Source organism: Schistocerca nitens, chromosome 9 (genome assembly GCF_023898315.1).
Source record: "Schistocerca nitens isolate TAMUIC-IGC-003100 chromosome 9, iqSchNite1.1, whole genome shotgun sequence".
In the NCBI taxonomy this organism is placed as follows: Eukaryota; Metazoa; Arthropoda; class Insecta; order Orthoptera; family Acrididae; genus Schistocerca; species Schistocerca nitens.
The window spans coordinates 335,649,683-335,674,091 of record NC_064622.1 but is presented as its reverse complement, the minus strand read 5'-3'; the positions used below and the strand labels follow the sequence as shown (position 1 = coordinate 335,674,091).

General features: G+C 37.0%; 1 protein-coding gene across 1 annotated transcript in view; it reads right to left on the bottom strand.

The window, feature by feature from the left end:
• LOC126203300 (cadherin-23) overlaps window positions 1–24,409 on the bottom strand; it is a 420,699-nt gene that overhangs the window by 63,199 nt on the left and 333,091 nt on the right. The window contains exons 15-19 of the mRNA XM_049937557.1: window positions 18,003–18,194; window positions 13,535–13,729; window positions 5,304–5,414; window positions 4,189–4,473; window positions 2,159–2,342 (exon numbers count right to left, since the gene is read on the bottom strand). Coding sequence (XP_049793514.1) covers window positions 2,159–2,342; window positions 4,189–4,473; window positions 5,304–5,414; window positions 13,535–13,729; window positions 18,003–18,194 — 967 coding nt within the window. The remainder of the gene's footprint in view (window positions 1–2,158; window positions 2,343–4,188; window positions 4,474–5,303; window positions 5,415–13,534; window positions 13,730–18,002; window positions 18,195–24,409) is intronic.

Here is a 24,409-nt window from a genome sequence, read left to right as displayed (position 1 = left end):
ACCTACATACAGGTATCACTTTTAATTACTACAAAAATTTTCATACCAAGAGCTCTGTGGTCTGATATGTCATTTTCTATGGTGATTATGTTTATGTTTTCCTTTGTTATATTTGTGAGAATGTGGTCAATGCTTATCCATCTTTCTACAGAAATTCTTGTAGGTTCTGAGTTTATGTGGTAATAGTTATAACATTGAAGTAAGTCAACATAATGCAAATAATTATTGCTATTATTTAAAGACTCTATGTTGATGTCTCCAACATACCACACATGTCTTTTGTGCACTGATGTCTTTTGCAGGGTTCTCCATACAATTGAAAAGTTCTTCAGTACTGCTTCCAGGTGACCTATACAGAACTGTTACAATCACAATGTTGTTACTTAGTTTTAAATTTATTGCTGCAACCTCAAGTACCATTTCTTTATTCAGATCATCAATCCATTTGACTTTCTCACATGCTATATCATTTCTGCTATAAATAACTACCCCTCAACTTTTATGTTACCTTCTACAGCCCAAGTTTATGGTTTCATTATTTCTTAGCCAGTATCTATATTCCACCTCTTCCTTGCAACCTAATTCACTCACTATGAAGAAATGTGGTTTTGATTCATTTAGGTGTACATCAAAATACTCTGTTTTATTCGTTATATACTGAACATTCTGGTATGTAAGAATTAAACTGCTACATTTTTTTCTAAAAAAGTGTCCCTGTTACCTTTGTGATTCCTAATTTTGTTAGTCATCTTCCTCTGTGATAATTTTGCTTATTTTTTTCACATAACAGTTTCTTGCCTTTGAAATTTAGATGCATCCCATGAATGATTGTAGGCATTTATCCATTACTTTACATTTTCCAAACAAAACACACATTTGTTCGATTTTGATGTTTGTTTTTCATATCTCCTCACTGACACACAAATTGTATATTAGGTCATGCCTGTGAGGCGGCATCATAACTATTGTGTTTCAAGTTCTAAGAACTTTTCCAAGCTTGCTAACCAATTTTGTGCTTCATTTCTTGCAACATCGTTGGCACCAGCTATGTGCATGACATATTCATTTTCATCTTTCATTTTTTCCTGCAGGTCGATATTGGTAAAATTTTTAATACTTGCAGATGGTTCTACTATTCCATTGCTTGGAAGTCTTTGTTATTGTCTTGTAAAATACCCACCAGTTTCTGCTGTGGTGGTTGTTAAGAACAGAACACTCTACCTTTCTTGCAACTGATTCTTGGTTCTGTTGTCACTGTGTTTCATTATTGTTTTGTTTGCTCCACTGCTGCATTGTTTATGAACTTCATTGCCACCACACTTCAAACTATCATTTTTATCACTATAGCTTGTTTCAATAGTAATTACAGTCCACTTATTTGGAAGAATTTGACTATCATCCTTAAATGTATATGATTTTGAAGCAATAATAGTTCACAAGACTTTTTAAACATTAGTTTTTTCATATTCATAGGGGAACAGTTTAGCTATCACACAAATGTATGCATGATTTTCATGATGGCTCACACTTTTCAGATGTATGTTTTCTCATATCACTCATTAGGACAGTAATTGTTAATTGAAAACTACATATACGATCATTTAACTTTCTGATTTGATCACTACAATTTGTACACATGCTGCTTTTACTGGTATAATTTTCACTTTTTTTTGCATGAACACAATGTGTGTCTATACAAGTCACCATCTTGTCACATTCTATGAGTACCAGGGCTGTAAGACATATATCTACAAGCATATAGGAAATTAATTATGTATTTTTTAGGGATAATTAAAACTTTATGACTACCCCTCATAGGTTGGATGGATAATGGAATACTGTTCTGAGATAGGAGGAGTGAAATCCTGGTAGGAGATGTGGTTTGGTTTCTCTAGTTTTTCTTTGCGGTTATCTTTTACAACAGTTCTGCATTTTATACATTTGGCCTCCCTTTGTTTATGCTACTGCAGCAAAGTCTCTTAGTAAAATTACTTCTCATTACCGGTAGTTAGTGTACAATAATTAATGTCCTTCATCTATTTTGAAAACTATCTGCATCATGTACAGAATTCATTTAGAGGGGTAGCCAGATAAAAAATAAAACTTGTTTAAAACTGCTAATATTTACATTAGGCTTTAATATAATATATTAACTCACCAGCTGCTTCTCCTTCATCCAGAATTTCATATGCAATTTCACCACCTGGACCTTCATCTGGATCTGTTGCAGTGACAGTAATGACATTAGCACCCAGACCAACATTTTCTGGTACCACTGCTGAGTACAGTCGCTTTCCAAATTTTGGAGCATTATCATTAACATCTAAGACCTCAATAACAACCTGTTGTAAATAAGAATAAAACTGATACATTGGAACAAAAATGATTTATTTGGAATCAACAATAACAGCAAATATTTTTATAGGAAGTGTATCTAAAATATTCCCCTACAGACTATTGTACAGTAATGAACCATGCAGAAGTCAAACTCGTTTCTGTTGTGTCTTTTTTTTTTTTTTTTTTTTTTTTTTTTTTTTTTTTTTTTTTTAGGTGCACTTAACATAAGGTGTGCTTCTATCTGCATGGTTACCTTAGTCCTTTGAATTAAGTCCTATAGGTTCTTTCTATGAAGGGACCACAAAAGTAATTCCTCTAGGACAATATGGACATATATGAAACCAACTAGATAATCAATGTAACATTACGACTCTGTACTAAGCTCAACATTTGCACATTTGAACATCATCGTCTGCTGTAGAGACGTCTTTAGCATATGCTGGAATTCTTCACAGTCATGAGCTTGCCAAGCTTTTACTATTGCTTACTAAATTCATCCTGGCAAGAAAACTGTAAACTGCCTCTGTACATTTGACTGTAGACATGAACAGACGTGTTATTCAAAATGAAACTGTGCCCCCTTTGCACTAAAACATATAGACACACAAATTCAATCAATAAACAATTTCAGGACACATTACATTTTTCTTAAAAGGTCTGTGTTTTGAATTTAATTATTCCTCATTACTGCACATATACACATTTAATAGATTAGATTAGATTAGATATAGGTATTGCTCCAATAGATTCATGCTGTGGAGATCCTCAGAACATAGAATATATCATAAAACAGGAATATATAATACATATCTGCAAAAAAGATAGACTTGCTATGTCTCTTACACCGATCCCAAGTGAATCGGTCCTCGTGGATATAGAATAAGTGAAAAAAACCTTAAACATATTTTCATTTATGGGGTAATAATAAAACAAAAAAGAGTAAAATAAACTGATGTGTATGTTACAATCCTTTGGCTTTTGTAGCTATACATCATAAAAGAGAAAATCCGTGTACAAAACTTATTTACATTGTGCACATTACTTCACTGATGATGTGCAGAAGTCAGATTTGACATAACTGCCACATTATTTGATATTATTCATATTATATACACATCAATTGGTTCAACTAAAACATTTGTCATTGGAGTGAGAGGTAGCAACAAATTAATGAAATTTGTTAGTGGTTAAACTTTTCAGGGCTACTTGGCACATTACTGAAAATCTACGTTTCTGAATAAAGGACACCTTCCTGGACCAAAGTAAGTGACTTTAAATTTTTATGATGTTTGGTCTTATGTTTAATATTGATTGCATGATCTGACCAGTTTGAAAAAGAGATATACTATTTATGATAAATTTCATTTAGGAAGAAATATAATGGGAAACAAAGGGGCTCTGCAGGACGTTCTTGAGTTGACACATCAAGAAATTTATGACATACACTCTACTGGACTCACAAAAATTTTTCTTGGCTTGACGAGTTATATTAAAACAGGGCCTTGTATGACACTATGGAGGGAAAGTGAGCAAACTATTCTAGTTTTTATATTTCTATATCACTTACATCTGACAGCATCCACATTGCAAATGAAGATTCATTTAGATGCATCAACAGTTTTGTGGTGTGAGTCTTCCAATGGAATTTGTTTATCATATGTAATCCCATGAATTTAACACTGTCCACCTCTTAATAGCTGGAGTTTATATAGTGTGTCTTTTCAAAGCTTAGTTACGAAAAATTGGGCAGGAGTATAAGTTATATTTTCTATCCATATTTTGCTATCATTATACTGTGTTCTCTCTCCTATCAGCTTATGGCGTGTATGAATATATAATATTATTACTTACAGGTGCACTGGCTCTCCTTTGATTAGAACCACCCTGAGGTGTATCTGCAGCAACTACAGTGAACCGCAGTGAAGCTTGGAACTCGCGGTCCAGCTCTGCCCCTTGTGCTATTCTCACAATGCCAATAGTGGGATCAACAGTAAAAAGACTGGCACTCTCACCAGATAAAGAATATGACACTACACCAAATCCTTCTGTGCCATTTATGCTGTCATCATCCGTTGCTTCAATCACTAAAACTTGTTCTGGATGTCTGGCTGACTCTAGTACCTTCGCAGAGTATTCCTATGTGACAAACAGAAATATACCTTTACATTCCAAAGAACCTTTTCGCTTAAAGCAACATACATAAAAATAATACTATCATTAATGTATAATAGCATACCATATAGTAAGAAACTACCTTTTTGGAAAGTTGTTTAAGGACTGAGTTCTCATTTTATCAGGATAAAAACCTAATTTATCAATATAGCCTGTCATGCATGTATATGAAATTCATATTGCGATGAGTACTGAGAACAAAAATTTAAAACACAAATTTTGGATCTCATTATGCTATTTAAATCTCCACTGGCAAACACTAACAAACAGCAGTGTCTATCACATTATTTATACAGATACAATTGATTTTCTGTAAAAACACATTGTATCAATTAAGACAATTGATTAAACTCATCAGTGCCTGATGAAGATAACATAGAATGATATAATAAGGAATGAAACATCCTACAAAAATTCAATTAGAAAAAGCATCTAAGTACAGACATAATGAACTGTGAGATAAAATGGTTGGGTACATATTAAAACATGAGTCATTGATGAAAACTTTACTTGATGGAATGGTGAAAGGACACTATCATACCGGCCAGCATAGATATGAGTATACAAACCAGAGTGCTAGTTATATGGGAGACAGCCATGTCTAATTTCCCTTCATCAATCATTGTGTACTACAATCTCATGACCAATCATACCTCTAGATATGAACATAACATACTCATTCATTCATACAAAAAGTAAGATGCCTCCTCATTCAAACACAATGCAGCTAAAACCAGTGCATTAACATCATAGTTCTCTTGTCTATGCACTTTCACTGTATTCACATTACTTACCTGCTGACTAAATTTTGGAGTGTGATCATTAATGTCCAGCACTTCAACAACCACAGTAGCATCACTGAATCTTCCCACATCAGCAACTGCTCGAACTTTAAAAGTTAAATTCTGTAATACATATAAAAAAGGCAAACTTTAGAAACAATGAAAAACAATATTCTGCACTAATATTTTGTATTAAGTAATCAAAGAGAAATGTATATGACTGACTGAACAATGTTTATTATATACAAGAATGTGATTAAATTAAAACTCTCCTACACAACATTTTCACTGGTTTAATAAGAATTTTGTCAGCTACCCAACAACATGTAGTTGTGTGTGTGTGTGTGTGTGTGTGTGTATTTTTTCATGCTAGAAACTATATCATCATAATATTGATATTTACAAAAGTCAGATCTGGAATTCCTGTCACTCAAAAACAAAGGGCAATAGTTCCTAAATTATTTCATTGCTCGCCTATATGTGACACATGTATCAGTTCTACCTTGGATAGCTCAACAGATCCATTATGCTTTAAGTGCATTGATTCTATTTTTGATTCAGGTATTCACAACAGTTTAACCCTTTAAGTGCACATGACAGATATTTCTATCTGTGGCTTGCTTGTTCTCAGTGGGTTTGATGGATATGTCTGTCCACAAGATTCTGTGGCCTGCAGTTAATAGGAATGACAAGTCACAGGCTGTCCGAAAGGCCAGCTACTGTGCATTCATATAAATGAATTACTTTGATGGGCTAAAATATCCACCACCTTCAGTGCAAATGCACAGTCACATTTGACCTCCTGTAGGAGTCTCTAAGAGGTGAGCATTGAGTCAATGGATGTAAACTGTGATTAGTTGGTGCTAGGTGGGACTGGGGGTCGGCAGAGGGGCGTACTGAGATTGTTGGTGAAGTAGCAATACACACTGTATCCAGGTAGCACACTAGTCAACGCTACGGCTTAGTAAGCAGGTATATATTTTCACTAGGTGCTGCTGACTCCACATAAAGTCCCAAAGCAGTTGACATCACGAGTTCCTTTCCTTTCCTTTCCTTTCTCCCCTCTCCATTGTCAATTTACCTAAACATGATATGTTTGCTCTACACCAGAAACATTCTTCTGTGAAGAATAACTACACATTTTTGGAAAATAAAATACACACCTTTCCATTACTAGAAGATCGTAACCAAAAATTTAGTGTAAAGAAAACAGACATGTTGATTCTCTCTACACAGTGTACCTCATCAAAAGACATGAGTTATAATCATCATAAAACTGTGAAAAACATATCAACTTTGTGCAATAATGTCAGTGTCTATCAAGACACATGTGATAATGTGTTTTCAAAAGTATATGCTAAATACACAGTGAACAAGTTTTCATCAGTGGAAAACTACAACAGAAAAAAGTGAAACTATTTGGCACCAGTAATGCTCAAAAAATTACCAAAATTATTCATAAACTATATTAACAACAGTGTTCACATTTCTGGCACTGTACACCTGGGAGCAAATTTCAACAGTGTTACTGTGAGTGTTAATTAAGAATACTCTGACCTGACAAGGAATGATTGTGTTGTTCTCATAGGAGTGCTAATGACTCTACAAAAACATCGATAGACCTATCAAGTACCACAAATAAATTAAAAGCTGAATGGATGTCTGCCAAGACCTGAAGAGGTGCTGAGAAAACTACTATTTTAATCTTAAACTAAAATTTGATGGAGAAAGTGTTACAAAGATCTGAAGATTCAACAGGACTTTATAACTCCTTATAAAATAGATTACTTCTCATCCCCTTACACAGATTCCCATGCAATGCAACAAACAACTGGAGAATTTTAATTTACTCATGTTTTTATAGAGCCATACTAATTTCTGAATGAAAACTGCCTCAGAAAGGATGACATGCATTTAAACAGATTAGGGTCTGTAACATTCAGCAGAATGTTTACAGATATTTGCAAAATAATCAGAAGAAAGGGAAACCAATACGGCCTGATTGGAGGTGAAAAACGAATTGCTTCAGCTGAAAAAGCAAAATAAAATCACCACACAAAAAGGAGGGATTACAGAATGTGTTCTCAGAATGCAGACCACAACATGTAAGTCAACAAAAGAAAAGTTATATAAAAGCATTACATCAGAATATTCAATACACTAGTAACAAGGAACTAGAAGCAGAAGTAGTCCTAAGTGAAATACAACCAGACATACTATGCATGAGCCAACAAGGTCTAACTGAAACCCAGATAGCTAACTTGACAATAAAGGACTATATCTTATCCAGTTACTTTTGTAGGTCTAAAGATAAAGGTGGTGGAGTTTCCGTATATATTAAAACAGAAAAGCACCTAAGGACTGCAAACAGTAAAGATTACCTATATATAGAGAAACATACTTTCAAATTACTGGTGTAGAGACTGATGACTTTAGATTGTTTTGTATGTACAGATCACCAAGTGGCAATATTAGCATCTTTCTGAAGAAATTTGGCCAACTTATGAAGAATGAATATGAAGAAAAATATTATACATGGAGACTTCAATACTGACATGGCAAAAGCATCAAAACCAAGAAAAGATTTTGAAGAATTGTTAATACAATACAATATGGAGACAATAATATCTGCACTAACAAGAGTGATTTCTCAATTTCAGACAGTTATTGACAACATCATTACTATTATTAGTAGGTCCAACTATGAGTCACATGTAGTCCAAACAAATATTTCTGATCATCATGGACAGTTGATCTGCTTCTGCAGAAGTAAGGATATAATATCTGAGCCAAAACAAGAATTAAAGATGTCAGGAACATTAGTGAACAAAATATTAACATCTTTAGAAAAATATTAAGCAGAGAAGCCACGAATGAAGCCCTACAGGTGCAAAATGTAAATGAAAAATATTATTCATTTGTTACAACAATTGAACACCATTTTCATGTTGCATTCCCCAAAGTAAAGAGACAAGAAAAGGTGCAGGGTCAGACAAAATGATTACCAGTGAAATAATATAACTGCAAAAGAAGCTGCAGGATCTGAGACGGAGGAGTGAAGCTGAAAATTATAAAATGCTACAAAAGAAGTATAGAAAAATAATAAGAGAGGCAAAATTAAGAGCAATTAATGCTACCATAATGAACTCAAGAAACAAGACAAAGAAAACTTGGAATGCAAATGGTGAAAAACAGGAAAAGACTGGATCAAACAAAAAAACAGATAGCAGGTCTATGAAAACAAACAAGACAGTGGTTACAGATTGCAAAGAAATAGCTAATATACTCAATGACAACTATATAAATTTCATAGAAAACTTAAAATTGGAAATAAATAGTCCACAAAATAAGGTCACTACGTTATCACAAAAATCAAGCAGAACCATGTTTTTGAAACCAGTCACAGAAGATGAACTGAGGAAAACTATACAGAAAAATGAAGTCCAAGAAATCAACTGGTTATGACAAAATATTGAATCATATAATAAACCTAGTAAGTGAGCAAATAATCTCACCATTGCTGAGCACAGCAAATAGCACTCTCAGAGACGGAATTTTTCCAGAATAACTGAAGATATACCAGTGTACAAGAAAGGGGATAAGGACAACCTGGACAACTATAGGTCAGTTTTACTGATATCAGGTTTCTCAAAAATCCTGGAAATGCTTATGTAGGTCTATAATAGATTAGTTAATTATCTGGACAAATATAACATTCTCATACCATCACAGCATGGTTTAAGATGAGTAGATCTACAGAATCAGCAATTGCCAGTCGAATACATTATACTATCCTTCAGTCCTTAGAGGAAAAACAAGTTGTATCTGCAATGTTTCTGGATCTCTCTGAAGCATTTGACATTGTTATCATGAAATACTGAAAAGAAAATTGGAAAACTATGGTATTCGAGAGAAAGCAGGGAAGGGGATACAATCATACCTGCGCAATAGGAAGCAATATGTATCAATAGGGGATTCATATCACTCAAAAACCAAACCATCAGATATGGAGTGCTGTAGGGATCGATAACGGGGCCATTGCTGTTTAATCTGTGTGTTACTGACATAGATGTTGAAGAGAAAGAGGCGAAACTATTGGATGCACATGACATGACAATACTGAACAATGGCCAAACTGTGGCACAGCTTGAGAGAAGAGCATACATATCTGCAAACACCACAGCTGCTGAGTGGCTCCTGGAAAATGAGTTTGTTATAAACCTAAAAAAGACTATGTATGCAGTGTTCACAAATAAGGAGAAGGCAGTACACATGGGTTTAGAGGTGGATGAAACAAGACTAGAAGAACTAAAATCCACTAAATTCTTAGGTATTACTGTAGATAACAAGTTGAAATGGAAATAACATATTAATTCTGTCTGTAAGAAACTCAGATCCATCATGTTTATAATGAGGTAGCAAGCACAGTAGGCAGACAAACAGATTGTGCACAGTATACCATGGACTCTTTGAACAATACCTGCAATATGGAATGGTAGTGTGGGGAAACTCAAAAATTCAAGAAATAAAAAGGGTGTTCGCATTACAAAATAAAGCAGTCAGAATCACATTAAGAAGAAAGACTCATGAAACATGCTGAAACTGCTTCAAAAGGCTAGGGATTTTATCTGTTTCCTCCTTGTACGTATATAAAACTACATTATACACTCCTGGAAATTGAAATAAGAACACCGTGAATTCATTGTCCCAGGAAGGGGAAACTTTATTGACACATTCCTGGGGTCAGATACATCACATGATCACACTGACAGAACCACAGGCACATAGACACAGGCAACAGAGCATGCACAATGTCGGCACTAGTACAGTGTATATCCACCTTTCGCAGCAATGCAGGCTGCTATTCTCCCATGGAGACGATCGTAGAGATGCTGGATGTAGTCCTGTGGAACGGCTTGCCATGCCATTTCCACCTGGCGCCTCAGTTGGACCAGCGTTTGTGCTGGACGTGCAGACCGCGTGAGACGATGCTTCATCCAGTCCCAAACATGCTCAATGGGGGACAGATCCAGAGATCTTGCTGGCCAGGGTAGTTGACTTACACCTTCTAGAGCACGTTGGGTGGCACGGGATACATGCGGACGTGCATTGTCCTGTTGGAACAGCAAGTTCCCTTGCCGGTCTAGGAATGGTAGAACGATGGGTTCGATGACGGTTTGGATGTACCGTGCACTATTCAGTGTCCCCTCGACGATCACCAGTGGTGTACGGCCAGTGTAGGAGATCGCTCCCCACACCATGATGCCGGGTGTTGGCCCTGTGTGCCTCGGTCGTATGCAGTCCTGATTGTGGCGCTCACCTGCACGGCGCCAAACACGCATACGACCATCATTGGCACCAAGGCAGAAGCGACTCTCATCGCTGAAGACGACACGTCTCCATTCGTCCCTCCATTCACGCCTGTCGCGACACCACTGGAGGCGGGCTGCACGATGTTGGGGCGTGAGCGGAAGACGGCCTAACGGTGTGCGGGACCATAGCCCAGCTTCATGGAGACGGTTGCGAATGGTCCTCGCCGATACTCCAGGAGCAACAGTGTCCCTAATTTGCTGGGAAGTGGTGGTGCGGTCCCCTACAGCACTGCGTAGGATCCTACGGTCTTGGCGTGCATCCGTGCGGTCCGGTCCCAGGTCGACGGGCACGTGCACCTTCCGCCAACCACTGGCGACAACATCGATGTACTGTGGAGACCTCACGCCCCACGTGTTGAGCAATTCGGCGGTACGTCCACCCGGCCTCCCGCATGCCCACTATACGCCCTCGCTCAAAGTCCGTCAACTGCACATACGGTTCACGTCCACACTGTCGCGGCATGCTACCAGTGTTAAAGACTGCGATGGAGCTACGTATGCCACGGTAAACTGGCTGACACTGACGGCGGCGGTGCACAAATGCTGCGCAGCTAGCGCCATTCGACGGCCAACACCGCGGGTCCTGGTGTGTCCGCTGTGCCGTGCGTGTGATCATTGCTTGTACAGCCCTCTCGCAGTGTCCGGAGCAAGTATGGTGGGTCTGACACACCGGTGTCAATGTGTTCTTTTTTCCATTTCCAGGAGTGTATGTCACAAAAGATAATGCAGAGTCGACTAAAAATGGCAGTGTACACACTCACAACACATGGAGGAAGAATGACATACTAAGCATACCCCACCAACTGACAATGCTTGAAAAAGGTTCTCATTAGTTAGGTATCAAATTACTAAGAAGTCTGCCTAAAATGCTGCTTGACAACATACATGACACTAAATTTTCAAAGAACTTAACAGACTATCTAGTGGAAAAGGAATTTTACAGTGTTGATGAGTAATGTTCACATTAAATGTGTAAATATTGTTAATTATAATCAATGATGTTACAATAGTTAGGAAGTATGTGATAATGAAAGTTTTTGCATTTTTGGCACATGCTATATTAAATGTACATTCACTGTACACCATATAATCCTACAGAGTCAAACAAAATTTAGTTTAACTCAATTCAGAGGGCCTGGGGGAAGGAGGGGAGAGGGAGAGGGGGGGGGGGGGGGTTACTGAATGTGGCTCAGGTGCATGGACATAAAATATCCACTTAAGTGGTTACGTGAGAGGAAGCATGCCATCACAAAACCTTTGTTTTATTTCCATGTGACATCTCTGTCATAGCACATCATCTGCAAAAAAAGTACATTTTCAGTAATTCACAAATTTCTTTCGCCCCTACCTGCACTCCTACCACTGAAGGGAAAATCCCCCTCTCCACACATCCAATAGGTGAGCTCATTTTATGGGTGTTAATGTGGTGTAGTGGTTGTGCTGGTTATCGAGTGACAACACGTAGCCAGCCAACAAGAGCTCCCTAGATGGAAATTGGCAATTTTTCCTCAATTATGAATGAGCATATTCTTCGATACTCAGTGTTTGAATTTAAAAGATTGACAATTGATATTGTTGCTGAATACAGTACATCAGAAATACATGCAAGAAGATGAGAGTGAGTTATAAACAGCACAAGAAAAGGTGGTGGCTGGCCCCCCGCACTGACTGTCTTGTTTTTCCATTACTGCTGCAACCTAGCAGTATTATATCATAACTGTGTGATGAAGCAAAATGTTGTAAGTTGTGTTAGTAACACAGATCATAGTAAGCATTTTCTTTCCACATCTTCCCTCTCCACAACGGTCTAAAATATTCCCTTAATTCTACCACTACCTATGGTGCAAACTATATGTCTTTTGAGCCACTTATAACATGTTCAGTCACATGAAACAGCAATAGGTAGAAAATGTGACGAAGTCAAGTGAGACATCAAGTAAGACCTTAGAATAGAGGAAAACCTTAATAGGAAGACATGTAAAATTGGGGAATTGTTAGCATTGATCTTATGGGTTTTTCACAGGGGCTACAAATTTATGGTTTAGAATCACAAAAAAAGTAAATTCAGAGAATATAAAATCTAATTTCCACAGGTAGTTTCATGCAGCTCTCTGTGCTAGTCTATACCATGTAGCCCTTCTTCTCTACATAACTTATGCAATCTACATCTGTTTAAACCTGAATGAGAGAAGATATGAGATATGCAATGGTGACAAATTTTGTGAGAAATATGAACAATAATGTATAAAAAAATTTATTGGATGGAGAGTGTGTAAGGGTCTGGAAGCAAAAGCCGAATCTTAAAGGACACCATAAAAATGAAAGAGATTAACAAAGAAAAAGGAGAGAATTTTATGCGATTTTGACTGCTTTATTTTGTAATGTGAACACCCTTTTCATTTCTCAAATTTTTGAGTTTCCCCATACTACCATTCCATACTGCAGGTATTGTTCAATTATCAGTAACACTAACGTACACCTTGGAGAGACAAAAAATTGCTACCTACAAATTTTTAAGCCATCATTGTCATATAGACTAAGCCTGAGGTTGTACATATAGGTACCTCATAATGCAAGACATTTCGATTATTATGTTACAGCATTCTTTTATTTATGTTAATCTGCATTATCTTTTGAATTAATAAATGAAGAAAATTTTTGATGTCGTTCTTCACTCCACATGCAAATAATGATGCAATTTTGTGTTACATGCATGTCTCCTGGCTGTACATGTACATGTACTAAAATTGTAGACTGATCATTTCTATGTTTCACTTACATACGTTCCAAGGAAATTCTGCTGGGAGAAGAAAGACAATAATTGCAAGCTGTACAAAATTTTAAAGTTACCTTTCTTTGACAGTGCCTCACCTTATTGTCAAGGGTTTCATAATCCAATCTTTTGTTAAGAACAACATTTCCAGACTGCAGACCAATACTGAAAGTTTGTTGTGCAACATCTTGTTTTATTTCTTCAAAACGTGTAACAGGTCGACCAGAAGTTGGGTCCACTGCTGACAGCATAAGAAGAGTTGTTCCAATAGGCTGCTCCTCTGGGACTCTGATCTGTGATAAAAATGTGTCAGACAAAAACAATTTAAATGAAGTATTATCTACTTTTACAGCATCAAACCGGTTTATTGTTAAGCATTATGAGAGTTATCAACCAATATTCCATTCTTATGTCTCACAGTTGCATAATTCAGCTCAGTCCCCCCACCCCTGGAGCAGGCAGAAATGCCGCAACACAATCTGGCATGAACTAGACTAATAGCTGAAGTAGTGCTGGAAGGAACTGACACCATGAACCCTGCAGGGCTGTCCATAAATTGGTAAGAGTACAAGGGGGTGGAGATCTCTTCTGAAATGCATGTTGCAAGGCATTCCAGATATGCTCAAAAATGTTCATGTCTGGGTAGTCTGGTGATCAGCGGTAGTGCTTAAACTCAGAAGAGTGTTCCTGGAGCCACTCTGTAGCAATTTTGCATGTGTGGGGTGTCACATTGTCCTGCTGGAATTGCCCAAGTCTGTCAGAATATACAATGGACACGAATGGATGCAGATAATCAGACAGGATGCTTACGTATGGGTCACTTGTCAGAATAGTGTCTAGACGTATCAGGAGTCCCATATCAGTCCAACTGCACACGTGACACACCATTAAAAAGCCTCTACAATCTAGAATAGTCCCCTGCTGACATGCAGGATCAATGGATTCAGGAGGTTGTCTCCATACCAGTAAAGTGCCCTCCGCCACACACCGTTGGGTGGCTTGCGGAGTATGAATGTAGATGTAGGTAGATGTCCATCTGCTCGATGCAATTTGAAATAATACTTGTCTGACTAGCAACATGTTTCCAGTCATCAACAGTCCAATACTGGTGATTACAGGCCCAGGCGAGGCATCAAGTTTTGTATTGTGCAGACATCAAGAGTGCACAAGTGGGCCTTCAGCTTCAAAAGCCCATATCGATGATGTTTCATTGAATGGTTTGCACACTGACACTTGTTGCTGGCCCAGTATTGAAATCTGCAGCAATTTGCAGAAGATTTGCACTTCTGTCATGCTGAATGATTCTCTTCAGCTGTCATTGGCCCCATTCTTGTAGGATCTTTTTCCAGTCACAGTGATGTCAGAGATCTGATGTTTTACCAGATTCCTGATATTCAGCGTACAACCGTGAAATGGTTGTATGGGAAAATCCCCACTTCATCACTACCTCGGAGATGCTGTGTCCCATTGCTCATGCGCTGACTATAACACCACATTCAAACTTACTTAAATATTGATAACCTGCTTCTATCCTTTTCATAATATTAGTCATGTATATTAACAGATGCAGATGTTGCAGTTCTCTATTGTGAAGTACTATCTGAAAGAAAAAGTGGCACAAGTATCCAGTCAGATCTCGATAAGATTTCATTGTGGTGCAATTGGCAACATGTTTTAACTGTTGAGAAATGTAAAATTGTGCATTTCACAAAATCCAGTAAAGTAGGTTCTTATGACTACACAGTCATTGAGTCACATCTGTAATTAGCCATCTCATACAAATATCTGGGTGTAAAAACTGGTATGTATATGAAATAAAATGATCACACAGGCACAGTTTCAAGTAAAGCAGGCAACAGATTTTGGCTCATTGGCAGTATGTCAGCCAAATGTGGCCAGTCTACAAAGGAGACAGCATACAAATCTCTTGTATATTTCATATTAGAATATGGCTCATGTGTTTCTGACACATTCCAAGTAAGGCTAACAGGCAATTTGAACATATCAGGTTGGTTTGATAAGTCTGATAAATATCCATGAAAGAATGGAACATTTTTGTTGCACCTTCATGGTTGATAATCCAAGGATTGTATAAAGAATCATAATTGTACAGTGCACAGTTCTGAATTGACAGTGTGTTGACTTCGATTGAAAATGGAGAAAACTGAATTTTGTGCTCTTAAGAAACATTTATGTTTGAATGGTTGGATTGCTGTACAAATCAAAACTGAATGGGATGAAGTTAATGCAGACTCTGCACCATCATTGAAGATCTCTTACTTTTGGATTAATGAATTTAAATGTAATCAGGCAAGCACTGAAGATGAAGCACACTTTGGCCATCCAATTAGGGCCACTGCAAATGAAGCCATTGACAAAATCCATGATACAGGGATTTACGAGCATCAAATAAACTTCATGAGATTGCTGAGACTGTAGGCATCTCAACTTGACAAATACATAATACCCTGCATGGAGTACTGACTATGAAGAAGCTGTGTGTGAGATGGGTGCCATGACTACTCATAGTTGATCATAAGTTCATCTGACCCAACATATCAGCACAATGTCTAGACATTTAGTCACAATTCACAAGACTTTCTGTACTGATTAGTGACTTATCATTGAAACCTGGCTCCCTCATTCCACACCAGAGTCAAAACGTTTGTCAAAACAATTGACAAAGGCTGGTGACAGTGAACCAAAGAAGGTAAAGGCCATTTTGACACATGGTAAGGTGATGGTCACTGTCTTTTTCGATTCCTAAGGAATAATTCATAGATGTCTTGGAAAAAGGCAGAGTCATAATTGGACACTATTACGCTTGTTGGGATGAAAAAAAGATGCTCTTCCTCCAGGATAATACATTTTCTGAAACCACAATGATAACAATGGTGAAAATTGCATGGATGTGGGTTTCAATTGGTTTCTCATCCACCGTATTCACCAGACTTAGCCACAAGTTAGTTCTTCTTGTTCCCTAACTTAAAACTTTGACTTGCTGGGAAGAAATTTGAATCCAATAATAAAGTGATAGATGCAGTCAGTGAGTATTTTGCAGAGTTTCACAGAATCTATTTTTCCAATGGGATGGAAAAGCTGGAGGATCACTGGACTAAATTTATATCCCACAAAGGATACTATGTCGAGTTGTTTACAAAACAAACATTTTTTCCTTGGTTTTTTTCCCCCCCCCTCATCATCATCTCATATTCACAGATGGGGAGGATGAATGGTCACATTTGTTTGACACAAAGAGCATCACAGAAATGCTGAAAGACCTGAACTGGCTGTTGCTTGAAGATAAGATGCCAATTACCCCATGAAAGCTTACTTTTGATGTTTCAAGGATGATTGTAATGTAGAGAATCTAGAAATCTATTTCAGCCTCCTAGAAACTACAAAGATAAGATTACACTAATTACAGTGTGCACAAAGCCATGCTTCACATGCAATTGTAATTGGAAAAAATCTTAGCAAGTGGTACAATTCTAAGTACCCTCAAAATATATATTTAGATGTAAATTCTAGCATATCCTTCCTTACAGCTGACTTGTCCATTGTCCTCTGATTTATGATAACTTCATCTTTTTCTGTCTCTTTTGACAAACAGACATGGGTGGTCTTTGTAACTGATCTTTGAACAGTTCTCTTTTTTCAGTCTTTTTCACTCTTTTTAACCATTTCAAGGGTGCATTTTTTGTAACAACTCAGCGAAGACCATTGTTTTGCTTGTCTATTAGAATTGTGGTCAACTGACAATAATTATTTTTTTATTATTTTATTTTTATTTTATGCTTTTTTTTACTTTATTTAAAAAATAATTGTTACCGATATTAAAGTATACTGCTCACAATGTGAAAACAATCCTACAACCTTTATCACACCATAAAGGTATGAGCTGACACAGATCACAATAATGTATATTGCAGAAGTGAAACAATGTGTTCCAACAACAGTAGTGATCCCATGACAATCAAAAGCTGATTGTTGTAGCAGTTGCCAGTGAAGTGTACTACCATACAATGTCAGGGATAGGCAGAGGTGGTAAGACATATTCCAAAAAGCTTTGGGATACCCTTAAGTTGGTGTAAGTATACTTCCCAAGGACCACAAATGACAAATTAATTTTGTGGTACGTACCTTTCCCAAAGCACTTCATGAAACTACTTTAGTAGTAAATATACTTTCCAATAAAACACCATCATTTGGTGGGATATATACTTCCCGCAGTCCTGAAGGCTATATTCCACAAAAAACAGAAACTACAGCTGGTGCAGCAGATTTCCACTAGATGCCACAAGCATAAGAAGTAGTAAAACATATTTCCTCAAATGGTTAAAGAAATATGTTAAGTTGGAAGTATATCCACTATGCCCTGCGAAAGGGTTCAGACAGAATTTCTGCTTCTGAAAGATAGTATTTTTGTCCAAATTTGATCCTTGTATATGACTGCATCTACCTGGTAAGTGGTAGTTTATTCTCTCACTATTACAATTCTGCATAAGTAGATGTGGTTAAAAGTAACAATAAGTTAAAGATTTACATGCTGCTTTCTCAACTAACCCTTATAACTGGATTTATATGTGACCATCCAGACATGGTGAAGACAGGGTTGGAATCAGAATGAGCCTGAACGTAGATAGTTACTTCTGCTGTGGCCACTTGCTGCTCAATCATCTCTTCAGCATTCTTGTCTTGAGCTTGCACTGTCAGGATTATGATAGCAGCTGCCTGGTGGTCCAATGGCCGTGCCACCTGTGAATGTACAAACTCTCTGTTCAACAAAAGTAGTACCCTATTCTTTGTGCACATTGACAGTATCATTACAAAATAAATATACTATATATAATCAACACAGTTCTACATTACACACGCACTAGCATGCTCGTGCGTACACACACACACACACACACACACACACACACACGCACACGCACGACAGAGAGAGAGAGAGAGAGAGAGATAGTGTGAGTGGAGGGAGGGGAACAAAGAATTAACCAATATACAGACAAGTTTAATTGTATTGGTATCTTTACTGATCTACTCAATCACTCAGTGAACGGAAGTGTACAAAATGATATGTGACATGTCAAACAAATGACATGAGAAGATATATATACATAATATTTTTTCTTATAGTGAACATCACTGCTACAATGCTGTTGCAATTAAAGAAACCATTAAATTAAGACAGAGGAAATCAGGTAAGAAAAGTAATGAGTTATAACTGAAAGTGTAAACAATATCTATGGTGATAGTGAACATGAGGGTGGAAGAGAAACATCAGAGATAGGCACATATTGGGGGGGGGGGGGGAGGCGGGGGGGGGGGGAGGGGGAGAGAGAGAGAGAGAGAGAGAGAGAGAGAGAGAGAGAGACGGAAATGTCGTAGTCATCCTTTTGTGGGTGGACTCTCATTGAATAGTTACCCTGATGAAAGCTGTTTGTGACAACAGCCAAAATGTTGGTGGTACAGAATGAGTTGTCCAGGAGATATGATTTCAATTTATTTTTGAAGCTATTACTGCTGTATGTTACACATTTTATTTCATCTGGTAATTTGCCAAAAATTTTTATAGTAGCATATTTTACCTCTTTCTATGCCAAAGATAGGTTGGTATTATAATCATGAATGTCACTGTTGTTTTTAAACTGGTCCATGTTGTTGAGAACAAATTTCATTAGTGAGTAAATGTACCATGAGGCTGTTGTAGGAATTCCCAATCTTTCAAAAAGATGCCTACAAGATGTGCAACTATGAAGCCAACACATTATTCTAACCACTTTCTTTTGATCAGAGAATACTTTTTGTCTAACAAGGGGAGGCCACAATCTTTGGAATGCGGATTTACTGCAAACATCATACACTCATAGTACTCCATGAGGACAACAAAATGTGTAAGCAGTATCGCGTACTTCTCAAGTGTTATTGAGAAAATCGCAAGATAATTTCGGTCGTCAAATATATACCTGTGCGTGCTCATTTTTACCATGAAGCGGCATCAGCCGAGTGGTTAGCATTCAAGCCCCGTAATCGCGGGATGATGGATCGAGTCTTGTTCGATGTTTTTTATAAACCTCTAACACAGTCATTTTCTTTACTATTTGTATTACAATTGATATCATGGGAAAAATACGTGTAATCGGATGAATTTTTATTAAATTTACACTGTTATTTGGCAGTCCTAAAATTTTATATCATCGCAAATAATATAATATTCATAACTGTCGACAAGTAAATGACCAAACACATAAAGTGATACTGAAAATGTATGCTTGTCCATGATTTGAGAAAGCCCTTATACCTCGAAGAAGCCCAAAGCGACTTGTTACCTCCAAGTTTTGACTGGCACATACGGCTTTCGAAAGATGAACAATTAATCATCGCATTCAACATTACGAGTACAAGTTATAGGATGATATTTTTCGTAAAAACATGGAAAACGTAACGTAAAACGGCACCAGCTGCATTGAATAAATGCTATGTTTCCGCATACGGAAGGTCTTTTGAGATTTTCCGTGGAAAAATAAACCTCTTTAACATTTCAAAAACCTCTCTTTCAGACGATAATTTGGAAGCAGACCATGCATAACGCAGCATTCTGTTAAATATCAGCGCTGATAATTAGTCATGCAGTATCGACTGTATTTTAATAGCATCTTCACGAGAAACAGTTTCTCGTTCTCTTTCAATTAAATATGAACAATTTTGAAGACACGGACAAGCACACATTTTTAGTATCATTTTATACATTTGGTCATTTACTAGCCTATAGTTATTAATATTATATCATTTGTTATAATAAAAATTTGTAGACTGCCAAATAACATCCGATTACATGTATTTTCACCATTATATCAATTGTAATATAAATAGTAAAGAAAATGACTGTGTTGGGGGAAAAAAAAGAAAAAAGAAAAAAAGAAGGAAAAAACTGGCAAATGGGACTCGATCTATCGATCCAGCGACTATGGGGCTTGAATGCTAACCACTTTCTTCCCCCCCCCCCCTCCCCCGTTCGTTGTATCTGGTCGGGGTGGATATCGCAAGACACCCATTTCAGTTCACCGTTGATCCATTAACTCAGTTTTTTTTTATTACAGAGGGCAGCCAACGCTCTGATCGAACACACTGAGTTACTGTGACAGCCGACTCAGCTGCCGCCGCTTCATGGTAAAAATGGCCACGCACAGATATATATCTGACGATCGAAATTATCTTGCAATTTTATCAATAACGCTTGAGAAGTACGCGCTACTGCTTACACATTTTGTTGTCCTCATGGGGTACTACGAGTGTGCGAAGTTTTTTATAGTAAATTCACGTTCCAAACGTCATGGCCTCCCCTTGTAAGTGTTGAGTTACCACAAAATATTACTCCATGGACATCAGAGAGTGAGAGTATGCAAAGTATGTTAGCTTACTAATTTCTATATCCTCAAAATTGGCAATTATTCTGATTGCAAAAATTGCTGAACATAGTCATTTCAGAAGATCCAAAATATGAATTTTTCAATTAAGATTCTCATCTATATGTACACCCAAAAACTTAGTACCCTCTACCCTGTCTACTGACTTCTGTTGGTGTGTTATATTTAGTAAAGGAACTGTAGTTTTTGCAGCAGAAAATTGGATGTACTGTGTTTTTTCAAAGTTTAGAGCAAACCCATTTGCAGAATATCAATTAATGACTTCTCCAAAGATCTTATTTGTATTGTTTTAAACTGTAGTTTCTTTTACTGGATTAATAATGGTGCTTGTATCATCAGCAAACAGTGTCAGTTCAGCTCCTTGTTTCAGATAAGAAGGAAGGTCATTCACATATATCAAGAACAGTATGCATGTGTATGATTGAACCCTGTGGAACACCTAATATAATTTTACCTCAGTTAAGTGGCAAACTTATTTAAATCACTTGGCTCATATGAAGAAACTTTTCCTTTCATGTTCTGTAGATATAACTTAAACCACTCATATGCTATTCCATTTATACCATAGAATTGTAATTTCTGTAACATAATGTTATGGTTCACATAATCAAATACTTTGGACAAGTCACAGAAAATTCCTGTTGGTGACATTTTACTATTTAAAGACTTTATTATGTGGACAGTGAAACTGTATATTGCTGTCTCAGTGGAACAGCATATTTGAAATCCGAACTGTGATTTACTAAGTATCCCATCACTGTTGAGATGGCTAACCACTCTTGAGTACATTATTTTCTTGAAGATTTTTGAAAATGCTGTAAGTAAGGATACTGGCCGATATTTATTGACGTGTGGTGCCCCCTTTTTGTAGAGAGGCCTGACAATGGCATATTTTAAACTGTCTGGGAAAATACCTTGAATTAGTGATGCATTACGTGTGTGACTCAGAACATCAGCTGTAATTGCTCCACATTGTTTTAATATCTTATTAAAGATGTCACTGCTTCAACAGAAAATTTATTTTTAAAAGATTTCATAATTTTACTTATTTCACAAGAGGTTGTTAGGTGAAAATCTGACTAATATTTTTCAAAACTGTCTCTTCCGTGTACTTCCTGGTTTTTTTCTTTTGAACTATTCTCACCAATTTTTTCTCCTACACTTAAGAAATGGTTGTTAAATACATTAGCTACTTGTGTACTGTTGGTTAAGATGGTCTCATTCTCTTTAATAGCAGTACTGCCTACCCCAGTGGTTACTTTTCCTGTCTCCCACCTAACAACATTCCACATTGATTTGATTTTATTGCCGGAGTTGTTAATTTCTTCTCTAACATACATATTTCTTGATTTCCTTACAACTTTTCTCAGTGTATTACGATAATTTTTATACTGTAAAGCTACTTGTGGATCTTTACTAATTCTTTCTGTCTCATACTGTTTTCTTTTTCTTTATGAAGACGCTTTAATACCTGTAGTAATCCAAGGTTTCTTTGAAAAATGAGTGGTATTACATTTAGTAATTTTCTTTGGGAAACAATGTTCAAAAGGGATATAAATTTATCAAGAAACATGTTGCATTTGTCATTAGCATTTGGCTCATTATATACATCTCCCCAATTAACATTTCGTAAACTTTCTCTGGAGTGCTCTATAGATACTGGGTTGAGCAACCTCACACTTTTTACTAAATGGTTTCTGAGCTGTACACCCTGTTAGGTTTTGTAAGTTAATCAGTTGTGCATCATGGTCTGACAATCCATTTACCACAGGGAAAGCATGTGTTTGTTTTACATCCTCTTTCTGTACAAATATATTATCTATTAGAGTGCTACTGTCCTGAGATATACATGTAGGGAAATTGACCACTGATTCTAAGTTATATGTTGTTAATAACACTTCTAGTTCACTTTCCCATCAGAATGACTTAGAAAATTTACATTGAAATCACCAAAGATTAACAACAACTTCTTCTTTTTGCTTGACAGACAGCTGGAGTCAAACTTTTTTCTGAATAGCTCCCAGTCTCCTAATGGGGACCTGTAGACTGTTGCTAATATCAATACACCTTATCTAAATGAAGTTCACATGCATAAACCTCAAAGTGCTGATCAACACAAAATTTGCTTACTTCTACAGTTTTGTATTTATACCCTTGTTTTATAAAAATGGCAACTCCTCCTTTATCCATCCTAGACCTACAAGTGTAATATGCTAAATTATACCCATTTATACTAACACTATCCATCCCCACAGTTACATCATGACATGGTCGCATGTTCAAATAATTTTATTAAATTTCTGCGAAATGTTTTCATTTTGTGCCACTAGTGAGCCTCATTATCTTCCTTCTCAGCTTTTGTATGATACATTCAACCAAACTGTATAATGTGACTTACTGTACAAGGACACAGCAACTCATTTACCATAGCAAAGCTTGGTTCATTGTATGACTACATTTAATTGCTGTCACAAGCTCTTTGAGAAGGAATATTTATCGCTGACACATCGAGGGGAGAACAAATTTCTGTCCTACCAACTTTGACAAGTCTCAATATACTAGTTGGAGGGCCCTGAAAGTGACTCATATTCAAGGGCTTCTTTCAGATACTGAGGGCGACTGGTATTTACAACCTGTACTTTCAACATGACTTTACTTTTTTCCCCCTATTAAATTCATGAAGGGGGAAATTATGTATGATTTAATGTTTATTGATGAGCATTGCTTTTCTTTTCCAATATGCAGAATGTCATTGCAATCTTGCAAAATTGTTGACCAACACTCAAAACACTGCAAGAACCAAACCATCAAATTAATATCATGAAGATTCATTGCCTTGTGTATAATCAGCTGTTGACTCCAATATTCCACCCAATGTTACTATATGCATGGTAACTCTAAAACTGACTGTGGATATAGGTGGTTTCATAAATGAGAACCAATTCTATATTCCAATGAGTACTTGTCAGGAAATACTGGCATGCAGGAAGGCCCCTACATCCAACGCATCTGCTGCAAGGAATACTTTAGCATTGCACACTACCATGATGGATGCAATCCAACACACTGTGAAAGTGAACCACCACTTAAATAAAAAGAGTCTGACAGAAGTAGGAAAAAATGTGAGGGAACAATAATATAATAATTCTGGACACTTTTAATATTAACAGTTTTTCAAAATATAATATACACATCAAAAAAAGTTTTGCATCACCCCAGCTCCCAGAACTCCTGAAGATAGGCGTTGACTGTGGATATTGTACCACAGACACAGTCCCTTTAACTGTTCACACATGTCACTAAACCCACCCAACGATGTAAACAACCATGCATGAGCAGCACCTATTAGATGGCGAGGGTCTGACAGCTGATCAGTTCCAGTCATTTCACCAGGAAGGAGATACACGGATCATGTTGTCTGTAGTTCAACCATGACTAGACAGTCAATACTGCAGTTCGATCGAGTCCACATTGTTACTTTGTGCCAGCAAGGGCTCTCAACAAGTGAAGTGTCCAAGCATCTTGAAGTAAACCAAAGTG